Genomic DNA, 20,183 nt, shown 5'->3' with positions numbered 1-20,183 from the left:
AGAGACAAAAAATATATAACTTTCCTGAAATCAAACCACCATTTTCAATTGCATATTAACAACCAGTAGTTTCTCAAGTATAGTCAACAGCTGTCAAGGTTTGGTACCAGAGCAAAGTAGTATCTTTTTTTCCTTTTCCTTTTTCAAGCAGCAACATTTACAGTATCATAATATGTTAGTGTGATTCATTTTTTTTCTGTGTCACTGGAGTATCAGTAACCATGTTTGGATGATATGTTTCCAGCTTGTTTCAATGAACTGCATTAAGAATCCCCTGGGCATATTTGAAGCTAACCCTATGCAAGTCCTGGTGTGAAAAAACAGGCCCAATAAAAATTTCTTACATTCACTGTAAAGTAGGCAGTATCAGTCTTTAATATTTTAACTTTATTTTAGGGTTCCCCCCCCAAAGACGTTTTTTGATCTGTTTCAAAAGCACAGCAGATTCAAAACATTCAACATGCAAACAGCCTTGCAAAACTAGTTTTCCCCTCATTTAGAGTACCTGTATCATTAAGCTAAAGCTTGAATCATTTGAATGCATAATGCAAAAAGACTAGAGTTGGAGTGTGTGTGTGTCTGTGTGTGTGTGTGTGTGAGTGTGTGTGTGTGAGTGTATTTCCAGTTTAGGCTTCAGAAAGTTCCAAATTTTAAGAGAAATGTAGTAGAGTAAATTATATGAAGAAACCATGATGGACCTGATGCAAAATATTTTAAACCTTATTTTTTCCATGTTTTGCCTAAGAATAGCTTTTGCAGCTGACAAGATCTTGTCTTTCATTAGACACGCACCATACATCACAGTTCATAATGGGTAAAAGGACAATTGATAATCTGCTCTTCTTTCACTCCTACTAGTGTCAAATTCATGGCAGCTTACTTTGTTGAACATACTCCTACTTTTTTTCATAGAATAAATTTCTTTTAAGAAATTCTTTTGGCAATTGTAAAAAAGGTTCTGTTTGGAGTGCTAGCTTGGGTGATTTAGAATTTCAGGTGCAAAATATTTTGTAAAATGCACTTGCTTTTAAATGGGATTGTGTGACGGGTCCAGCAATTTCATTGGAGAAATAAAAATCTGTCTCCTATCAGCTAAAGTAAAAGAATCCAAACTCTATTTGAAAGATACACCAAAGTCTTTTCCAAGCACCCCAACCTTATGGTCTCCAGGTTGGTTGTCAACTTCTCTCATTACTAGTCAGCATGTTCATAATTTTAAATGCTGAATTTCTTTTCCACCACTTCCCTAGTCAGACAAGATAGATATTGGTTAATGTTCTATATTTACATCTAGCTTAGAATTTAACATTTTATTTTTTTAACTGGATCTAGTGGTAATGGATAAACTCTTTGAATAACTAGTTACTTTAATTTACTAAATCCTTCAGTTCATGGCCTGGCTATAATCAGCACTAAGTAGGAGAGATGGTCAAATGTGTTTTACACAAGTCTTACATAACAGTGTAAACTTCAAATATGTTGAGTCTCCAATTCTCATAATTCCTAAATTGTATAGGCCATCATATGGTCTCAAGATAAAACTAGACAAATGGATGGAGGCTAGAGCTATCAAGAGAAACTAATCTTGAATCAAATGCTGAACTGTATAAGTCTCTTTTCTTACACAGCAAGTCTTTATTTTTTTCTTCTAACTATGTTGTATAGAAAATAGAAAGTGTCCTGCTATGGAAAAATTCCTTAGCCTTTACAGAGCCATAGCTATCTACTGAACCTCCTAGTCGAACTACCTAAATTAATACTAACATAGTTATTTCAAAACAACTAATTGCCAAGGTTTCTCATGAGGCATATGGAGCTAACGTCTGAGTAAACTCATTCAGACTGCACCATAGAAAGAACACCAAGATCATAGGGCATAGGATGAGTCTTTAAACAATCTACCTGCTAATTTCGATATAATATATCTTATTTATGAAGCACATTTCAAGTATTCAATATGCTGGATGCATTAAGTCAGTAATTCTTACAATCACTTTAAAGTAGGCAGTAGCAGCTTCATGTTATAAGAGGGTGGGTGAGCACAAGAGAAAAATGGATTGCTTAAAGCCACTAAACAAGTTTATGGCTGCAATGCAAGAGGAACTGGGGATTTCCTGCTATGCTGTACGGCTCCCATTCTAAGCCACTTCATCAGCTTTTCACAAAATACTCTTTGTTAAACAAGTTTTGAACATTTATGACTGTACTAAAATATGGCCTTGGATTTCATGATACAATGCTATCTGTTAGCCCCTAGGAGTTTTCCAGAGCTCTGAATAATTTATGGAGTGTTGAAGTGAAGACAACAATGTTGGCCTTTCTTATTACTAGTGGAAAAAGTGTCAGCTTCAAATTGAGGAGGGGACAAGAAAGAAAGAGCAATGTGACTCTACTATTGGGTGCTAGCCATCCTGGACTAGAAACCTATGCCCTTACCCCACAGAGCAATCTGTTGATTGCAGTTGGTTCTGTATCTCATGGATAGATGGATGACTAGAATTTGGGATGCTAACTCTCCATTGGATGCTTAAAAATCTGCTTGCTTGTTTATGTAGGAAGAAAAGATAAGTGCTGGAACTTGAGGAGGTAGAATATAATGAGTTCAAACTGAAGCAAAAAGAATCAGTAACATGAAACAGCTATACAGGAAATCTACAGAGAGCATGTTTGCTGTTAACATGTTTTATGGGAAAAACTGAGCCAATCCTAACGTTATATTAACTATAGGATTATCCTTGCCCATTTTGTTACACAGCATCATAACATTCAGCTATAAAAGTACATGCAATTTTAATAGTTATTAATTTAAACAGAGACCCAGTTTGGTATAATGGTTAAGGCACCAAGCTAGAAACCAGAAGACCATGAGTTCTAATCCTGAATTAGATACAAAGCCAGCTGGGTGATCTTGGGCCAGCCATTTTCTCGTAGCCCTAGAAAGAAAGAAAGAAAGAAAGAAGAGAGAGAGAGAGAGAGAGAGAGAGAGAGAGAGAGAGAGAGAGAGAGAGAGAGAAAGAAAGAAAGAAAGAAAGAAAGAAAGAAAGAAAGAAAGAAAGAAAGAAAGAAAGAAAGAAAGAAAGAAAAAACTGCAGGGACTTCTCCAGACCAGGAGTCAAGTTTGAGTCAAAGGTACCAAAGAAAACAACAAAACAGTGCAGGTTTTGAAGCATTTGCTAGCACTTCATCCACCATAAAGCATCTTCATACAAGGCATCTCTTAGTGAAATGTTTACAGCACTTCCAAGCACTTCTGGAAAAGCAGACAGAGGTTTTTATACTCTCGGAGCAAGATATATAGAATAAGTCTAATCTCCAAAGAAGTATTTTGGGGACTAGTTCATACCCAATCTGGGAATTCCAGGGAATAGTTCAAGCGTGTACTGGAGAATAAGAAATTATAGGCCAAAATGTCCAAGCTGACACAACAGAAATCAATATGAATATTGATATTAATCTCACCTCTGTGTGGCCTAGAGTTGTTAGACAATCAGCAGAGAAGGGCTACTTCCATATTTCTTCCTATATTCATGCAATGAACATACAGACAAAAACTAGCAGCTGCTTTGCAGTACTTCGCAATGGAAAGACAACTCATGACCCACAGATTCTACCTCCGTCAGCATTTAGAGGGCCACAGAAAAGCAGCTGAATAACACGTTCTCAAGAAATGTATGTGGGCTGGAGGGGATACCAGATACCACATACCAGAACCACTACCTTGCTGTAAAAGGAAACACTCTTTAGTACACCGAGCCTGATTTACTTACTATATGCTTCTCAAAGACATTTTTTAAAATAAAACCAGATTGCATTTTTAGATCTGTTTTCTTGGGAACAAACTTTTTTGAACTCAGTGGGAGTTTTGAATAGGCATGCATCGGAGTGAATTACAACCCATTTTAAGATCAACTATGATATTTGAAACAACAAATAAATGTCCAGCTAACTATTTTTTAGAGAGGGACATGACATCTCTGAGCTAAAATGTGTAACTTTCTAGATGAACACTACATTTTGTTTTTGAGTGACATAGCAGGACCTGCACTCTAAAAAGTAATGGAAAGGGCCAAGGCAAACACTAGATTTGATTTCACTGACAGGTAATTAAAGTTGTAGTTAATTTAAGTACTCTCCAATGAGTATGGTATTTCATCATGTACCTTCACATTCAAATTTTAATTTAATAACAACTTTAGGGAACCTTGAGCAGCTTTGCCTAAAGCTTTCAGGGCAGACATGTGGCTCTGCATCCTCAGGTTGTACATTTCTGCTTTAAATTCTTGGCTCCAAAATCAGAGGTCAGCTGAGGGAGTTGTAAGAAATTCCCAAATGAACTCCCATCATTATAGCAGTAGGCAAACTCAGCAACATTTGTGCTCCAACCTGCTTTAATATATAGAAAAACTATGGAGGAGAGCAAAGACTCTTTGTTCTACAGCAGACATATCAAACTCGTGACGTCATGTGACAACAATGGGGTGAGTGTGGTTTCATCGTGACATGTCTGGCCCGCGGGCTGGCAATTTGACACCCGTTTTACAGCGTAGGTGGATATTTTGGCCATTTATAGGAGCTCAGCCCAAAGAGCTCAGTTAGAGAAGTTCATAAACAGGAGGGTAGCTGAGAGATATGCAGAAACAACTCTATTTATTGTTAATACCAATGGAGCTATAGTCATCTGCAGTTAAAACACTAGAAATCGCTTAAAAGAAACCTTTGTAAAATGAGAGAACAAAAACCCTTTTCTCAATGGACAAGAGATCTCTTGCCCTCCCTTCAGCAGAAGACCAATTAACTGAGTCAAATAATCATTCGCCCTTTAACCTTTAACCTCTTTCATAACAGGTCCAATAAACAGCAACAATTCTAAAAGATCTTAGCCATTAATAATGTAAGTAAAGGCACTTATTTGCCAAACTAAATGAGTGTCTTGCCTGACAAAACCTCTGTATGTAATTATACATGTTACCTGTACATGGATAAAATCTGGAATCTGGTAATATAAGGACTTCTGTTCTCGTTCAAAGCTGACTAAATGGTTCCTAAGACTGGGCGGGGGAGGAGGGGAGAAGGCAAACTTCCATGTTGTTTAGTTTTCCAAGTTTAGGAGCAAGAGTTGACTCTTTCCATGAACCATTATGCGTATTAACTGGGGCACAAGTGAGACTTATTACCTCCTCAGTGTTTCATCATAATTTTCCAGAACAATTATTCACTGCACATGGCTATGTAAAGGATACAGTCAGGGCTCTCCAGTTCAGAAAACTCAAATGCTACGTTCACACATACCATTAAGCTATGATTTGTTTAATCTGAATTTGTTGAATAAGCAGCAACTGGCTGCCTGCAATTTAATTAATCTCTCTCAAATTCATATTTAACATACATAACCAGATTGATTACTTGGTAACAGAATGAAAAGTGGTTTCCACTGTATTCTTACAGGATACTTTGTGGCTTCCCAGGATTGTCTACTGCTATCAGATTTCCTAGTGGTCTCCCATCCAAGGCAACTCTGCTTAGCTTTTTCAAGGTCAACCAAAATTAGTCAAGAACCCCCAGCATGTACAATAAATCAGCATTTACATTGGCTCTATATCAGGGGTGTAAAACTCAATTTCATTGAGGGCCGCATCAGCATTGCGGTTGCCCTCAGGGGGCTGGGTGGGTGTGGCCACGGTGGGTGTGGCCTACTGGGTGGGTGTGGATGGAGTGGGTGTGGCCTACTGGCTGGGCATGGCCAGCTCTACATTGTTCGCATCAAGGGTGCCTGTGGGGGCCTGGGCAGGAGTGGGATAGATCTGAGGGTCTCTGCCAAGGCATGGTCCACTAGAGGAGCCTCACTGTTCATCTCAGGCCATGCTGGGGGGTGACTTACGGAGCTAAGACTGAATGCGTTTCAGCATAGATGGCCACCACAAAATTGGCTCCCAGCTGGCCTGGGCCAGGGCCAAGGCAGAGGGGGCTGTTTCCTCACTGTTTCCAGGATGGCTTCAATATATGGTTCCACATGAAACCACTTTGTGGGCCGCATCCGGCCCCCGGCCTTGTGTTTGACATGTCTGATCTACTGTATATACATGTATGCCCATCCTTTTTTTTCAGCTATCAAAGAGTTCTGATATATGGGAATAAATATCTACCAAGGCACATGTATGCATTACAAGGGGCAGCCCTTGCACAACTAACGCAAAAAGCAGCAGCTAGACCATCATCTTAGAGTTACTGGAAATGTAGCAGCAGCCAGGTTGAATGATTCCTTCATTCAGTTAATAACATTAATTTTCCAATTTTCAGCCTTTAAAAGATACTTTGTTCTTCTAAACTTTCAATGATGTTTTCTGATTGCTTTTTTATTATTTTTGAGGCTTTTCCATCTAACTGCCAAGAGACATACAAGTTGTAAGGAATTTTTTTTAATTGCATGTAAAGTATTTTGACCTCGGTGAATTAAAGAACAGTCAAAAAAACATTCAATAAAAAAGATTATTTTCAGCATAGTATTCAAGGGTTTGCAATGTGCAATCTCTATAGCTTTAGTGATTATCTCTATATATAATACTTCAAGAACGATAGTATGACAGCAATACAGCAAACTGCTGATCTCACAAAAGCAAATATAGTGTTATTTTGGACACATCATATATTGAGTTCTCATTTAAAAAATATAATTTTATACCTAGGTACATGCAATTAAAAATCTAAGGTCATTTAGGTATGAATGAAAGTTAGAACTACAAAACACTTCCATTTATTTTTATTTCTTTATTCCAATTATATACCTAAGAAAAAATTCAGATGCATAATGGTTTACAAAACAATCAATAAAAACATGGATATCCTTAAAAAAAATCATTGCGGATTAGACTGACTCCTCTTATTCAAATGTGTGGAAACTTACTCATTGCTTTAGCACAGCCATAATCTAGTGTGTAAATGTGATTTTCTTTTTTAAAAAATGAAGTTACTTACCTACTTGGAGGACACGGTCAACAGCACCTGACTGTAGCAAATTCAAGCCACGGTTAAAGGGCACACGAGAGTCTCGCTCCCCCTCTGGGGGATGATAGCCAAGGGAAGAGTACATGCATATTTCCCGTTCACTCCGTGGGAAGGACCAGAACACTATGCGCTTCTGTACAGGTTCTGGGACACGGGAAAAACGTTCTTCAACCTACACAAGAAGGTGAAGAAGGAAGAGAGACCATTAGAAGTTCTAAACCAGGGCTTTTCAATCAGTGGTACGGGTACTACCTATGGTACATTGGCACCTGGCAGGTGATACGCGACCATCCTAGAAAAGTGGTAGCGGGGGAGGGGAATGAGCTGAACCGGTGGCAGCACCGCACAAGCCTGAGCGAGAGATGGCTGGAGCTGCAGGGCTGTCAGAGCTCAGCGGAAACGCCAGGATCAGTGCCGCTTTCCAGCTGATCAGCACTTCTTCGGGGCTGTCAGGGCTCAGTGGAAGCACCAGAATCAGCACCAGGCTCCAGCTGGAGCTCGGTGCTGATCCTGGCACTTCTGCTGAGCCCAGAAGAAGCGCCGATCAGCTGGAATGTTGCAGCATCTCCAGGGTCTTGTGATTTACATTCAGATGCTTGGCAACTGATTCATATTTATGATGGTCACAGTGTCCCAGGCTTGTGAAGTGACCAAAACCTGCTGAAACCACCCAGCAGACGGGGGGAATAAAAACCAAACACCCCCTAACCCCACCCCCGCTACCAATTCTCAACAGAAATTCTCACAACAATTAAAACCTCGGACAGGAGGAAGAGCGCCGCCGCGTGGGCAGGCAGGCGTCTTGCTCGGTTGTCGCTTGGGAGGCACTTTTTTTAGGGCCATTGTAACCTCGAACAGTCACTAAGTGAACTGTTGTAAGTCGAGGACTACCTGTATTTTATCACTTTTTTCCTTTTTTTTTGATCATCACGTTTTTGACACTTTGCTAGGCGACTGGTGGTGCTCGGATAGTGCCATATCCTAAAAGTGGTACAATGGGTGAAAAGGTTGAAAAGCCCTGTTCTAAACTACTTGGAGCAGGGATCTGAGGTTCAGTCTTACCCTGAATCCAAGGTAAACAATCTTTGAGCCATATACAATTCCACAACCTTATATTAAATAGCAACAGAGCACTCCCAGACATCCTTGCCAAGTTTGGAAGCAAAACCATTACTTCGTTTCATAAAACTGAGGGACAAAACAAATTCCCCAAACTCATAAAACAATTGAACACAGGCTTAACTATTTCTCTTGTCAACTCTGGTTCTATCTACATTATGCGTTTAGAGAGTTAAAAAGTGCACTAGTAGGCAGGTTGTCATCCCGTCCTACATGATGAACTTGTCAGCTGTTCACAGCACACACCAGATGCATCAACTGGGATCCAACTTTTTCTTTAAGTTTACTTGAATTATGGTGTTTCCGTCAACAGATCTTCAAAAGAGTAGCTTTCAAGTGTCAAGTTATAGCACTGCTTCCCCATCCCAAAGCTTTTTATGATGGATTTCTTTGCTATAATAATTTTGATTTTTTTCCCCCCACTTAACTTTGATCAGTCCTGCTGTGACTGTCATCATGATCAAGAATACTCCGGAGAAAACATACAAGCATGAGATAGAAGAACAATGAACAGCATTTCCCGGGTCTGTCCTTATGGGGATAGGCCAACCAAGTGTTCTTGTAAGGCATCCTAGGACTGGAGATAAATACTTCAGTTCCAAGATAAACTTGCTCTCCCTTTCCACAGAAGCCTCCAAAATGACTAAAATATCAGATTTCTATAAGATAAGGTCAAAGCAGGCTTTTTTCTGTGCATTATGGCATATTTTGCCACTCTGGCATATGATTAACAAACCACGCTGAATTGCTAGATTTAGCATCCAATCAAGCATGCAGCCAAGCAGGGATCTGCAATTCAACCCTTCCTTCCCTTCCGCTCTTCTGAGAAGAAGGGCCAAATATTGAGCTACTTTTACTTCAGGTTGCGTGGGAAGAAAGAGAGAATATGACGGGAAATGGGGAGGGATACTGGAAACCACAGGCCTGTCACAGGGCTGAAAGAGGAATGCAAACAGCCAAGTGTCCTTCACTGTAGGCAAGAAACATAAAACCCACACAGTGGCTAGAGAACAGCTGGTTGCTCAGGAGGTAAAAAGGGAGCCATGCTGAGGTCTGGACTAAGCCTGTCTCCTTTAACAGCAGTAGCACTCCTACCTCTCCAAAGCATTGTGGTTGCAGGGACAGAGAGGGAGAAGCTGAAGAATTAAGCCCGGGGAGTGCTACTTTCCCTGTCTGGGAAATCAAGGCTCCTGTTAGGTTCAGCTTCTCCTTATGGTGATAGCTCTGTTTGGTTTAGACATTTTGATTTTAAAGAAGCTTAAATATTATAGGAAATTGATCTCCCACTCCTTGATCCCTGAACTGTTTCCTGCATTAGGTCCAGCCACCACTCTTTGGAAAGTGATACCATTCTCTGGGGGTAGAAGAATGCCCACGTGGTTCCTGTACTGCTCTTCCATTCCCTCAATTTACAAGTTGAGGTAGAGTTGACATCTTTCTTCAGCAAGGGCTCTGGATATGAATTGCTGGAGGAATGCTGTCCTTAGACCTAAACAGGGGTTATTGGTGTCGCAAAGGTATTTACAAAAAGGGCAACAAAAGGGAGGGCAGAGGGAGAAAAATAGTAGACACTGAGAAGAGTGCAGAGGATTAAGAACCCAAGGATGGGAAAATGGTCTTTTTGTAGACAGATCTAGAACATTTGAATATTTACTCAGTTTTACCCCATTTTCCAATATTCCCTACAACTTCCTTCTACATATAATTTCATTCTGCCGTGTTGGTTTCAAGTTACTCATAGGCCCAAAGTGCAACTCATTGTTGCACTTTGGGCCTATGAGAGTCTTTGACTACTGTCTCTCCAGCACACTTTTCTCAATTGTTGTCTCGTTTCTTCAGGCTTTCATTTCTCATTCAGCCATATTCATATCCAACGGGTTCATATCCAACAGATAACCATCAGACTCTGGAGACTTCTGGCATTGCTCCTTATAAGAATCTGAAAGAAGATTCTACCACTTGAAGCAAGCTGGAAAACAAAAGAATGTGCAGCTTTTATTTGCTTTGCTTCAAGGACAGCCATGCACACAGGGCTACAAGGGGGTGACTGCAACAAGGAGAGAAGCTTACCCAGAACATCTTAGTTCTTACCATAGCATTGCTGGCTGGAAGATATTATGGGAGTTGCAGACCAGGCTGCAGAAGGATGATTTGAACAATCACAGACTTATTCAGACCATAAGTTCTGCTAAGTCATGAATTGGTTAAGTACTGTTTGTTGAATAAACCAGATTGGCTGGCTTCACATAACAATAGGCCATAGCCCCCAGTTTACAAACTGCAATGGCTGGATTCATACAACACAAACACCAAAAGCATGAAGAGGCAAAGGAAATAGCCTTGAAGAAAGCAGGAAGAGCTGCTACCAAGGCAATGATCAGGTAAGTGGGCTAGAGTCCATCCAATAAACCTATTTGAGAAAAGGTCTTGGTCTGGTCTACCTAAACATATAGAGCTGATATCATACTCAGACCCACATTAGAATATTGAAAAAACAGATTCTGTATGCAAAAATGCTAAATTGTTTGCTTATTTTATCACTTGATCCAATTCAGGTGTTTGAAAGCTCTGGTAGGCTTACAGGTTCAACACAGGAGGAAGGGAATTATGGATGAGGGTCATTGTTCTTGTCACCCTTAATAGAGGAAGGGTGGCCATATGTCTACCAGCAAAAAAACCTCCATTTAATTTCAAATCACAGTTCTCTGCAGGTTTCTGTCGCATTTCTATAAACTGAATCTTTGATTCAGGGAATGCCCCTAGAAGCCAAAACTCTGCCAAGTCTCTTAGGTTTTACTTGATGAATTCAATCTGTGTAAAACTGGATTCTCTGGTATATCACGTCACCCATAAGGCACACATCCAGTCTCAATATGTCACTGTCTTTCAGTTACCTCCTCCATGTAATCACCTGGACTTGCTGAAGTTCCTTCCTTTTCAATCAGCTCAGATATCTTAACTGAACCCTCACATCTTATCCTTGTGCTGAAATATTCTGCTATGACTCTGTGCTTCTAAAATCAGGCTTTGCCACCAGCCTTCTTTCATTTTTCTACATGCAGCTTCCTCAGCTAATACTCTGTTCTCCCAGCGCTATCCTCATCCTCTGTGCTAATACTGGAAACAAACAACTTGCCCACCAAAGCTAAGAAAAAAAATAATTTTCTTCCATGCTTCTGTAGAACTATATTTTACATATTTCTCTAAGAATAATGTACAAGTTAAACTAGCTTTAGATTTCCCAATATTTGATCAATACTTCTGTCATCCTTTAATTATGTTCTGCTCTTATAGAAGGCCCAGGTTCTATGTCTTCTAAGAAGAAAAGGGAGCATATTCTTTCCACAAAGAGCACTGATAGATTGACGTAATGGTGTCACATACTTAATATTAATGGCAAGAAGGACAGAGAGTAGGAAATCTAAATTTTAACTACAAATTCTTCTCTCATTTGGAAAAGGGACATGGAATTAAATCTGACTAATCTGAAGGTACAATCAATACTACCAAATTAGGAGAGCTTCTGCACAAACTTCAATGAAACAAACATGAGTGTTATGAAAGCGGTGGCCATATCTTTCATTGGATCTGAATAAGAGAACATCCCTGTTGATTTCAACTCATGATTTATCAAGGTCACATTCTGTATTCTAAACAGCATCTCAGCCAATATAACTTCATTTCTTATTACAATCAGATTACTTCCCTTTTGCTAGCACAAGAATAGATTCAAAGAAAGAATATCATAAAAGAAACATTGCAGAGATTTTGTGGTTTTATAGAGATGGATACAAATAATCATATACCAGGGCTGACTTTTCACTGAACCAGGGTGCAAATGAGTTCACCTAGCTCTTTAGACAGCAAGTAAGTCCTCTTAGGACATTTTTTTTTTTTTTTTGCTAGAAATGTCAGGAGGGTATTACAAGAAGCTTGCTTCTAAAATGTATAATGTTCTTTAAATGAGGAATGCTCTTAAATTGAAGAGTCTTCCATCGTATAAGCTGAATATCTGCAGCAGATAAAGCCAGACCCAGACACACCATTGATTGAGGATCCAGACAAAGGTAATGGCTATTACTTTGCTAAATTCAAGTCAAAGTTGTTGCAATTATAATGACAATTCTCCTAACTAACTCAGGATGAGGCCTCAGGTTAAAAAGGGTGATTTCTTGAAAGAGTTTCTGATTCAATAATATATTCAAGCATCCTACTCAAAAAAAATTGCATTTCCAAATTGAAAAAATTATACAGAAGTCACGGGTTTCATCAGCTTTCTAATTCTGTTCCCCAACCCAATTTATTCTATGTCATAAAGTTGTTCTGTCTGGTGGAAAAAAACGATGGTGCAATGAGAGGCAAAAAGAAAAACAGTCATGCTTCTATTCTTATTATAAACACCTACATTGCTGGATATGTAAAGTTATGCCAACTGCTTAAGAACAATCATGCAATTTGGATCCCTCAGAACTGTTGAACTATCTACCTTACTATCAGAAGTATCAAGGGCTTTTTAAAACAAAGTGTGAAACTTTGCCCCGTGAAACTTCTTTTTAAATCACTGTGATGGAATCTTTCCCAGGCTAAATAATAGTAACAACACTTTCCAAACCAGATATCATCTGCATTCTCTCCCATTTCAGGTGTGCACATGCTTGGACTTGGGAAGTTTCACCTGCTGATGTCAGTGACAAGCGACTCTTGTTGGACTAGTTTCTCAGCCCAACACGGAAATTATGCTCTGGTGTCTCCTTGTATGAACTGTAACTGTTTACAAGGAATGTTCTGTTTGATGGAAAGAAATAACTAAATTTTGATATCCAAGAATAATGGATAAGTGCGATTCTACTCAATTTCAAAAAGGGGGCAGAGAGGGATGGAGAAACAAATGCACATGGAGCAAGCCAAACCTCTCCCCACCCAACTGTAAGAGTATCGAGATTTCACTTTCACTTGGGTTTTGCCCAGACTAGCCCCAGATCTCCCAGCTACACCATGTCTGCTTAGTTTCAGCTATCTCCTCATTCTCATGCTTTGTTCCAGAAAAGGCCTTGGGAAAAAAAAAACTAGTTACCATAACCACTTCCTATAATAGACTGAACCAGCATCAACTTGTGAAGGGACAGCCTGGTACAGGAAAAGCAAAATTAAGAAAACTTATGGAGGAGCACAGAGGGAAAAACTACACATAAAAGTTGAACTGAACACATAGGCAAGTTAGTAAAACCAAAAAATATTCATTTAAAGCATTTTCTCCCACTGTAGTCCAATCCATCAAGAGACCACCAGAACTTACATTTAGTAAAGAATCAGACCAAAAACTGTGGCAGAACAGGAATGGCCCTTCATATTGTCAAACAGCAAGTAAGCCATTAAAGAAGAGGGGTTCCAAGGAAAAAGTTATCAATTGGGAAATAAATGGAGAAATCAAGCATTTGTCACTTGACAAATACCAGACTTACCATAGTCTGGATAAACCACCTGCTCCCTTCCCTTGCAAAAGTGGTTTTATAAGGAAGTCTCCACCAAAAAAGAAAGAAAGAAAGAAAGAAAGAAAGAAAGAAAGAAAGAAAGAAAGAAAGAAAGAAAGAAAGAAAGAAAGAAAGAAAGAAAGAAAGAAAGAAAGAAAGAAAGAAAGAAAGAAAGAAAAGATCCCAAACACAATTAGAACCGGACCCCAAGAAGAGGATGCTCTAAGTTTACAAAGAATGTAAAATGAACTATGAATAGCCAGCTGATAGTTTGGCAGGAGGAAAAAAAAGAGAAGGTAGTTTTGCCTACAGCTAACGAAGAAAAAGGACAGTCCTTGGGAGGAAATTTGGGGGAGGAGGAGGAAGAGGAATGGAAGGAAAACTAGTGAAAAAGTGGTAGATTGCGCTAGGCTTTGTTCAAGTTACCAACCAACCAACCAACCAACCAACCAGGGAAAGAAAGAAACCCGGCTTTTCCTGCTCCCATGCTGCTAACAGCATCTTGGATGTGCCCAAGTCAGCAGGTGAAGAAGCCTTTTTTCCACATTGTGCGCGACCGCTCTCGCCACCGACTAACGTTGTGCACGTCGGCCTATTGTCAGAGGGGCTGCTCCGGGAGCGATTCTAGAAGCTGGCATTTCTAGCTTAGCCCTGGAGGAAGCAATCTTCCAACGCCAGCGCCCGGCGGATGGGAAGAAAAGAAAAGAGACGCCTTTGAAAAGGAGTTCAAACGCAGGTCGAGAACCCTCTCCTGAGGGTGCGCGGAGTGGCTCCTCTCCCTCACCCTCCAGCAGCCCCACTGGCACTTCGGGGGAGGTGGGGGGGGAGAGACTTGCAGGCAGCTTTGCGCCCCGGCGGCTCCCTCGGAAAGAGGAGGCGGCGACGGAGCAGGCGATTTAAAGAGACTCTCCGGGGCTCTCGCTCCTTCGCGAGGTCCAGCCGGCATCTCAGCCGCGGAACGTCAAAGGCTGCTGGCCAAGAGGGAAAAGCCAAGAGTGGCGCGCTTGCCCCGTGGGGATCTGTCCTTCCTCTCACCTGCTCGAAGGCCCAAGTTTCGGCCACCCGCCGGGCGCTCAGGTCCAGAAGCGTCTCGACGGCAGAAGAGGTGGAAGCGGAAAGGGGGGAGGAGGAGGCGGCGGCGCTTGGTCCGGGATCCGGCTGCTCCCCAGGGGCGCCGCACCTGCGCTTAGCGGGCGGAAGCTCCATAGGCCCGGCCGATCCCCGGCCTCTCCTGAGCACCTTCCCGAAAACCCACCAGTGGCGGCCCGGGCCCAGCCCGGTCAGTTGGTCGTTTCTCTTTCTGTGGGCGGCGGATACGGCCCCTTTAAGGAGCTCCCACAACAATGAGCTCGACGGCCGCTGGTTCCCTGGACCTCCCTTTTCTCTTCACCCGCTTTCTATTGGGCAGTGTGCAAGACAGAGGCTTGTATAGATTGGCCGAGCTCGGTTGCCAATCAAGAAGGAACAATGCACGCCCCCATGTTGTGGGGCTTTAAAAAAAAAGAGAATAGGAGCTGTCTGGAAAAAAGGATGTCAATCAAAGGCCGGGAAGCCCCCCCAGCCAATCAGCCAAGACAGGAGACCAAGGCCCTTAAGATAGGGTTCTACGTGGGCGTGGTCTACGCCGTGATCCTTCCATTCACAACATTCTGATGCCGGCTGGGAATGGCAACAATGTCGCGAGCTGGGGGTTGAGCCGCATTCCGGCTCAGGCTATCTCTCTGCCCCGCCCGTCACTTCCCCGGGGTTCATCTTTGCCGGCCCCTCTTCGATCTTCTTCATCGGAACCTAGAAAACGAGGTCGTGGGGCTGAGTTGATGTGGTTATTGTAGTTAAATATTTTTCGGAGAAAACAAAATAAAGACTTATACTGAATGTAAGAAAACAAAAAAATGTCACTTGAGTTGTTACAGAGAGTAAAATTATGCTGAAATGCCCGAGAGAGAGAAAATGTAAAAGCGCAGTGGAAATGTGTTCATTCCTCAGAAGTAAAGTCCTCTGAAGATAGTAGTCTCTGAACAAAGTTTGTGTAGGATACACTGAGTTGTCCTCTGCATAGTCCGTGAAGCATTGCTATCAATCCCTTCTCACCCCAGTCCAATAAATGCTTGTTCAGATATCCCTTTGGTTTTAATAAGCCAGAAGAATAGACTGGGCTGCAATATCGGGAATTTGGCATTAGTCATAATGCCTTTTCTGCAATGATCTATTCTACACATTGAAATAAAAAACGCACTGTGGGTCCTTGAAAAAAGAAATCTCAATCATAATTCCACATTCATTAATTTCCTTTATTTATGAACTGCCAGACTCCATGTGAACTCAAACATCTAGGTCACCTGCCAAGCTTTTAGATTTTTTTAAAAAAGGAAATACTTTGTGATTCCTTTGTTTAATGTGGGAACTTTCTTGTCAAAAAATGGTTTTAATTTTATTTTGTAAAATGCCTTAGGCAGGACCTGAATGACTTACATAAAAAATGATAAGTCAATCTTATGTCAAAAAAAAAAAGACACAAACCTGACTTGAGGAAGAGCAAAAAACACAAAATACACACATCAAAAGGAAATCATTATAACCTTCCAAACTGTAATTGGCCTTAAAAGTGGCCACTGCTGGAAAAGGGACTTCAAAAGGAGACATCAACATGAAACTGATGAATTTCAATACACCAAGAGGCTCAGTGTGGTATGGTATCCAGCTAAAGGTGTTAATTAGCTTACCAATGCCAGGAAGTTTACAATATCTTCAAAATTGTTTTGTGAGTGGTCCCTGAAATTTTTTACACCCGCCCCTTCACTACTTAATATCTTTTCTTTGTATATGTGGTTACAGACACATACCTGCTAACTTAGGCTAACACCCTAATGTATGTAATGATTTTGATTTCTCTCCAGAAAATTCATTCATATTTAAGGTGTTGGAAATATTTCTTGTTTTTTGCAGCAACACATCATTATGGCTAGAAATATTTATCATTTTTGTAACACCTCACATGTCTAATAATTCCTTAGAACAGCTATGCAAGGTGGACCAGTATTTTACTGCCGATGGAAACAGGGTGAGACAGAGGGTGGATTCATGGTGCATGTTAAGACAGAATGTGGCTTGTTTGGGTTTGGCTTTGTGTGCTGCCAATAAATCGTGTGACTCCTGTAAGAGAGTGTGGTTTACCCCAGGATGCTTCTAAGTTAATAGCAATGATGACATCTCAAGCAGAGATTACCTTTTTTCACAACTCAGATGGATGACCCTAGGACTCATAAACTGAACCATCTAGAGTTCCCAGTTTTGTGCAAATTAAAGAGTAGAACTTCAAAATTTAGTGCTTCAGCTAAAGATCCTGTGAGCAATCATCTGACTGTTCCTAATATTGTGTGTTAATCAGTCAAGTGATCACAGTGTTCCAACCCAGTCGCCAGATCACTCTTCAGGATTCATTTGATTACTGCCCTAGATAGAGAGCCCTTATTCAAATCTGTTGCTACTAATGGGGGGTGGGTGGGAAGTGTATGCTCTGCATATCCTTTAACTGCAGTTTACATCCAGCTTCACCACTGGTGTTGCTGGTAAAGGAGAGATGGGTCAACTGCAGCTGAAGTTTAGTGTTATTTCAGGGGATGCCCACTGTCCATTTTTGCCATACATTCATCAACTGTTAATGCCCTGCAGAAATTGTCCATATGTGAGAGGATTTTTTTCCTGCTGTCTTTGGACAAAAGGTGCTATTTTATTATGATGGATGGGATAGAAAGAAGGACATCATTTATACTGTTAAATGCCTTCAGATGCAGAATTCCAAAGATTGAAACAGAGACTAGCCTGGAAGCTGACCTACTTACCCAAAGAATGAAGTAGTCAGATTCCAATCATTTCAGATGCTAACAGAGTTCATTATTTTATACTTTGACATGTTGTCCTATGTTGAATAAAAACACCCTATTGTATTAGAGAATTTCCTTATTGTGCAGTTTATTACAACCATTTACCTGCAGCAACATTCAAATAAATGATATCTACCTAGACACAACCATTCAGATTTATTTATGTAAAAAAGAAGCAATTAGCTTCTTTTAAAATAATTGGGATGCCGTTTCTGTATCCCATTCTGCATAACAAGATAGTTAGATTTTCATTCCTTGGAAAAGAAATGGAACCTAATGCAATTCTAGAAAGTCAATGGCTGTGAGTCAAGCTGGAGGGACGAGTCAAGTAAGATGCCACTCTGGGCCCAGTAATGCTCTTCCGTACCCAATGGGACTTTTGGAGCCCAGAACAGGAACAACGGTTTGCAAAACACTGTAAGTTAGGAATTTCTCTGCCTTCCTTCATTATCATCAGGCAGACAGGGAGCAACATCTCCCCTTGCATCCAGAGGAAGTTAGAAAGAGGATTAGTGGAATCAGGACCTTCACCTTAATGTGCTTACTGATAAATGGGTTGCTAAAATACACATGCCTATTTTCCATGATTCTGTGACCTAATCCAGTTATTGTAGTTGTGCCTTCAAATCAGTTTTGATTCCTGGCAAATGGCCTGACCTTGTCCCTCCAGTTGTCTTGGCAAGATTGTCAGAAGTGGCTTTGCCATTGCCTCCTTCTTCCTAGGGCTGAGAAGAAGTGACTGGCCCAAGGTCACCCAGCTGGCTGGGTGCCTGAAGTGGGATTAGAACTCATGGTTTCTAACCTGAGGCCTTAACCACTATGCCAAACTGGCTCCTCTAATTTAATCCCTTTTTCTTTTTTAAATCTGACTAATAAGATCCTGAGGGGCTTGTCAGCAACTTATTTTTAAATAACGGAGGAGCAGATAGGAATTCACCAGGGGAAGTCAATGGAGAAGGACTTTTAGCCTTTTTCTGCTTTTTTTGCACTTTATCTCTCTCTCCCCCCCCCCCATCTTCTTCCAACCCAGACCAGCCATCACTCAGAGAAGCGGTTTCTAGGCATCCACAAAGCAAGCAAACAAGGACTAGCTAGGAAAGTTGGCAGGAGAGACTACAAACCATCTAGAAAGCTAGGGAACGATTATGGTGACCTGCAAGATGTGCGCACTATTTGTCTCCCTGCCCAAAAAGGAACCAAACTTCTCCCCTTGCAAGTGCAAGCTTGTTCCTTTATTGGAAGAAAATGTGAAGGAACTTGAGAGGAGAGATGCTACAATGAAATGCATCAGGAAAAATAAGTGGTTCTGGACCCCCAAGGAAGAGCAGAGAAATGAAGAGAACTCTGGAGAATGTGGAGGAAAGCACTTTGGCAGAGGCAAATATGTGGAAGCATGTGACCCAAAGAAGCAGGATCAGGAGGCCTTTGATGCAGGTGTAACTTACACACCAGTGCCAGGCTTTCTTAGGGGATGTTTGACAGTCACCTGAGCAAACAGTGTTATAGAACATCGCTTGGGCCCTCATAGATCAAAAAAATCCAAGAGCCACCCTGAGAAAGAAGACCTGGGTAAAGGTGATAGGTGCGTCCCACTTAAGGGGACCCAAGGCAGAATTACAGACTTAGTATGATGTTGCAGAAGGTATGTTGTGAATATGTACCAGATGCCTGCAATAGGATGTGATAGAAAAGTTATTATTGAAACCTATCAAGATCTATCATTTTCTCTTGATCCTTGTGGAGACAAAGAATTTGGTCAGAAGAAATAATGAAAGAATCTCTGAAAATGCAGGAGGAAAGGATAGATAGATAGATAGACAGACAGACAGACAGATAGATAGATAACCTTTATTGTCGGTTTTTACTGTGGACACAATGAAACACATTACAAATGAAATTTAGTTGCTTGCTCTCAAAGTGTACACATACATAACACACATTTAAACATGTTATATACAGCATATGTATAGACCTACACCTTTACATAAAAGTAGCATATAAATATTAATCACTGTCCATCTTGAATACATAACAGAAGGAGGAAGCTTTAGAGTTCACAAGGTTAATACTGTATGGAACAAAGCTGTGACTGAATCTGGATGTTCTGCTTCGGATACCACGAAGCCTCTTCCCAGAAAGTAACAAGGAAAACAGGTTGTGAAGAGGATGTGTGGTGTCCCAGACAATCTTAGGGACTCTGCTCAAGCAATGCTTCTGTGCTATGTCCTGGATGGAAAGGAGGGAACTGCCAATAACCTTTTCAGCCATCCTCACCACTCTCTGCACCGCCTTCCTGTCTGAAGTAGTGATGCTTCTAAACCAGACTGTGATCATGGCATCGGAAGAGAAAACAGAACTCAACAATTTGCTATATAAATGGGGATGCTGACTAGAAAAAAAGAGATTAGCAGAAGCCCAGAACCAAATGGTATGTGGCCAAGGACTGTTCCAAGAAAACGAAAGACAAAGATCAAACTCCAACCCTCAAATGTTTCTACACACATACACAGAATACAGGAAAGAAAAAGGGGAAATTAGAACTCCTTACTCAGGAAGACAAAGAGGATGTGACAGGGAAGCTGATGGGATGATACATAAGATTGGGACACAGCACAGGAAGCCTACAATTTATTAAAAAAAAGCAGGTCAAATAGAACAGATAAAGAAAAAATACACTTGCACAGAAATTCAGGAATGGAAATGGAAA

General features: G+C 40.9%; 1 protein-coding gene across 1 annotated transcript in view; it reads right to left on the bottom strand.

The window, feature by feature from the left end:
* ZSWIM4 (zinc finger SWIM-type containing 4) overlaps positions 1–15,322 on the bottom strand; it is a 32,797-nt gene extending 17,475 nt beyond the window's left edge. Inside the window, exons 1-2 of the mRNA XM_039368339.1 lie at positions 14,628–15,322; positions 6,973–7,174 (exon numbers count right to left, since the gene is read on the bottom strand). Coding sequence (XP_039224273.1) covers positions 6,973–7,174; positions 14,628–14,798 — 373 coding nt within the window. The 5' untranslated portion in view covers positions 14,799–15,322. The remainder of the gene's footprint in view (positions 1–6,972; positions 7,175–14,627) is intronic.
* Positions 15,323–20,183: the final 4,861 nt, after the last annotated feature.

This window comes from Crotalus tigris, unplaced genomic scaffold (genome assembly GCF_016545835.1).
Source record: "Crotalus tigris isolate CLP2741 ecotype Arizona unplaced genomic scaffold, ASM1654583v1 scf7180000020745.601501, whole genome shotgun sequence".
NCBI lineage: Eukaryota > Metazoa > Chordata > Lepidosauria > Squamata > Viperidae > Crotalus > Crotalus tigris.
This window is presented reverse-complemented; position numbering and strand designations above follow the sequence as displayed.